Consider the following 3751-nt stretch of genomic DNA (forward strand, 5'->3'; position numbering starts at 1 on the left):
TAACTTCCTCTCTCTGCATTTTTTGAATATATAGGGTGACATAAAAGTGATATTGCATTGAGGTACTCGTCACATTTTTAGGGTGAAATAAGCAAAGGTTTTTTGCAAGTTAGATGAGGGAGTTAATCAGAAATTCTATAATATGAGTAGGGAAAAAGACATGATTTTTTTGAGTATTAGGAAAAATAAGTATGGAATTATCAGGAAATAGTGGTGGTAGCAGTCCTAAAATTGTGTGGTAAAGAAAGTGGCATAGATAAATGTCAAAATAGGCATGGAATTTCTAATCTTGTCTATTATTGGCAATATCTTTTCCTGTGTTATCTTGTTTAGGGTAGGAACTATCTTACTACTGATTATATGTCACCATATTCCTTAATGTAGTTCTATGATCTTAATAAGCATTAGGGATTATATTTTTATAATCTAAATAGTTAAAACTATTTAATTCAAAGATCACACTTTCAAAAATATTTACTAATACACATAGTTAAAAAGGCCAGGTACACAAAGCAGTGGGAATACCAAAGGATAATGATAAAATGTATTTATTCTCTGACTTAGGGCAAGTGAATGCTGCCCATAAAGACTCATCTTCCAAACATGTAAAAGATGAACTTTTAAGTTGAAGAACTTAAAAAATATTTAGATATGATGCAGGATATGCTAGGTAGATAGATTCTGGGCATCCCAGAAAAGTGCTGCCCTTCATGTTCTAATCTTGTGAATATAATCTTCCCATAGGCACCTTTCATATAACTACTTAGCTACTAGAAGCAATCTGATGATTTGTGGGCTTTTATTGTTCTCAATGGACTATTTCCTTACCAAAATTCTATAATTTCCTTCCTAAGCAAACTACTATTTCTATGGAAAATTTCTTTTTCCAAGAAGCTTATTTAGGGCATCTTTGACATCCTTATTCCTCAGACTGTAGATTACAGGGTTGAGCATGGGCACAATAATAGTGTAAAACACAGAGGACACTTTCCCTTGGTCCATGGAGCTGACTGACGATGGCTGCAGGTACATAAATGCTAGAGAACCGAAGAAGAGAGCAACAGCTGAGATGTGGGAGCTGCAGGTGCTGAAGGCTTTGGCTCTGCCCTCAGAGGAGCGAATGCGCAGGATGCTGGTGATGATGAAGATGTAGGAGCTAAGGATGGTCAGAGTTGGGACAAAGATATTAAATGCACTTAAGCACAGACCTACTACCTCATTTATAAATGTACTGGAGCAGGAGAGCTCCAGTAATGGAAAAAGATCACAGAAGTAATGATTTATTATATAGTCCTTGCAGAAAAGCACCCTTAACATACAAACAGTGTGAGCTGTGGCACCAGTCAAGCCCATGCTATACACCCCAGCTACCATCCAGGAACAGACTTGATTAGACATGTTCACATTATAAAGCAAGGGGTTACAGATGGCAACATAGCGGTCATATGCCATTGCAGCCAACATGTGACATTCCGCAATTGCAAAAATAGTGAAGAAGTAGAGTTGAGTCATGCATTCAGAGTAGGAGATAGTGTTTTTCTCTATCATGAAGTTCACCAGCATTTTGGGTGTAATGACAGTGGACTGGCAGAGATCAATGAAGGAGAGACTACTAAGCAGGTAGTACATGGGGGTGTGCAGGTGACTGCTGAGCCCAATCAGTGTGATCATGCCCAGGTTCCCCACCACTGTGAGCACATAAATTCCTAGGAAGAGGAGGAAGAGGGGCAGCTGGAGCTCTAGTTTGACTGTTAATCCTGCCAGGATGAACTCAGTCACTGTAGAATGATTTCTTTCTGCCATTATCTTCTGAGAATTCTAAGTAGGAAAAGAAGAAAAATTTTGAAATAAGTTATATTGTCTAATCACTGTTGTGTGAAACAAAGTTCAAATCTTTTCAGACAGTTATATCCATTTTTTTCCTGCTCCTGCAATGTGTTAGCAGTCAAGGACATTAGGATCATAGGAATATATGACATGTAAATTAATAACACAACTATCCTTATCTGTGTGCTTTGCTTTAAAATTTGATATTAGTATCACCCTGTCCCTGAACTCCAGCAAAACTACTCTGATAACTAATAACATAGTAATATAGCAGAAGCATTCATAAGAAACCCATAGTTAATTCAGTGGTATAGGACCAAAAGACTTTGCCCCTAAAATAATGAATAAGGCAAGATGTCCACTCCCTGCACTGCTATTCACTATCATGCTAGAATTTCTTACAAGGGCAATAAGGGCAGAAAATAAAATTAAAAGACATTCAGATTGTAAAGCAAGAAGTATTAATCTCTCCATTTGTACATGTGTAAGTGGCATAATGTTCACTGTGAAAAATTGTATAGAATCTGTATAAAGGACCTATAAAAATAATTAAAAATCTAGCATGGTGGTAGCATATAAGACTAACATAAAAACTCCATTGTATTTCTACAAGTTTTCATTGAACAATGAAATATGTATTTGTAATAGCATAAAAAATAAGAAAATATTTTATGGAAGACATTGCACATAAAATCATGTAGTGTCAAATGGAATTGAAGCCATTTATAAAAGGAAAATCATTCCATGTTCATGAATAAAAAGACCAAACCTAGCTAGGTATGGTGGGACATGCCTAAAATCCCTGTGACTTGCGAGGTTGAGTCAGGAGGAATAAAAATTCAAAGCTATCCTTGGCAAATTTGTGAGTCCCTAACCAACTTAGTGAGACCCTTGTGAAGATGGCAGGGGATGTAGTTCAGTGGTTAAGAACTCTTGGGTTCAATCCCACAGTAAAAATAAAAAAAATAAATAAAACAAACAAACAACCAAAAAACCCCACAGAATTCCCAAATTATCTAATTCCCACAGTTTTTCGCAGATCTAGACAGGCTGATCAAAAAATCTATATGTAAATGCAAGCAACAATGTAATCAAAGCAAAAATAATGTAGAAGAATTAATTTAGGGGTCCTCCATTTTCTCATTAGAAAAGTCACTACCAAGTTACAGTAATCAAGGCAGTGTTTTGTTATCATAAATATATGTATACACACAAATACAGAGATATACAGAACAATGCAACATAGAATTAACAATTCAGAAACAAATTCACATGTTTGATGAATGAATTGTTCTATGGAATACAATATGTGAAGAACAATTTTATCAATAAACATTGCTGGCAAAATTTGGTGGATATACATGTAAAAGAATCAGTTTGAACCTCCTTCTTGTACTATACACAAAAGTAAACTCAAATGAGCCACAGAACAAAATGTAAGAAAAATAATACTCAAACAAGACACAGACTAAATCTTTGTGTACTTGGATTTGATGATTGCTTCTTTGATAAGATATCAAAATCAAAGGCTAACCCTAGGAAAAAAAGAGTAAAAACAAAAATGAATTTTTTTTTCTTAAAGGATGCCACTCAGAAAGTAAAAAGAGCACACAGTATTGAAACAAAATCCAAATAACATAACTAAGGTATCAATTGTACTCAGGTTAGATAAAGAAATCTTACAATTAAACAATTAAAAGGACCAATAGTCCAATTGAAAATAGGTGAGAGAATCTGAATAAACACTCTTTTAAATGAGATACACAAATGACCAATAATCACCTAAACATTTGTTCAGCATCATTTATTATTCAGGGAATTTAAGTCAAAACCCCAGGGAGATTGCACATTCATCATGACAGTTTGACAAGAACAGGGTAAAAATGTGGCCCCTCATCCATTGTTGGTGGGTCTGCACAGTGGC

General features: G+C 35.2%; 1 protein-coding gene across 1 annotated transcript; it reads right to left on the minus strand.

Moving 5' to 3' along the window:
• Positions 1-867: 867 nt before the first annotated feature.
• On the minus strand, positions 868-1809 carry LOC124959688 (olfactory receptor 150-like). Its single transcript, XM_047518034.1, has one exon. The coding sequence runs from the start codon at positions 1801-1803 to the stop codon at positions 868-870; it is 936 nt and encodes a 311-aa protein (XP_047373990.1). The 5' UTR covers positions 1804-1809.
• Positions 1810-3751: the final 1942 nt, after the last annotated feature.

The sequence above is a fragment of the Sciurus carolinensis genome, chromosome 11 (genome assembly GCF_902686445.1).
Source record: "Sciurus carolinensis chromosome 11, mSciCar1.2, whole genome shotgun sequence".
Classification (NCBI taxonomy): Eukaryota; Metazoa; Chordata; class Mammalia; order Rodentia; family Sciuridae; genus Sciurus; species Sciurus carolinensis.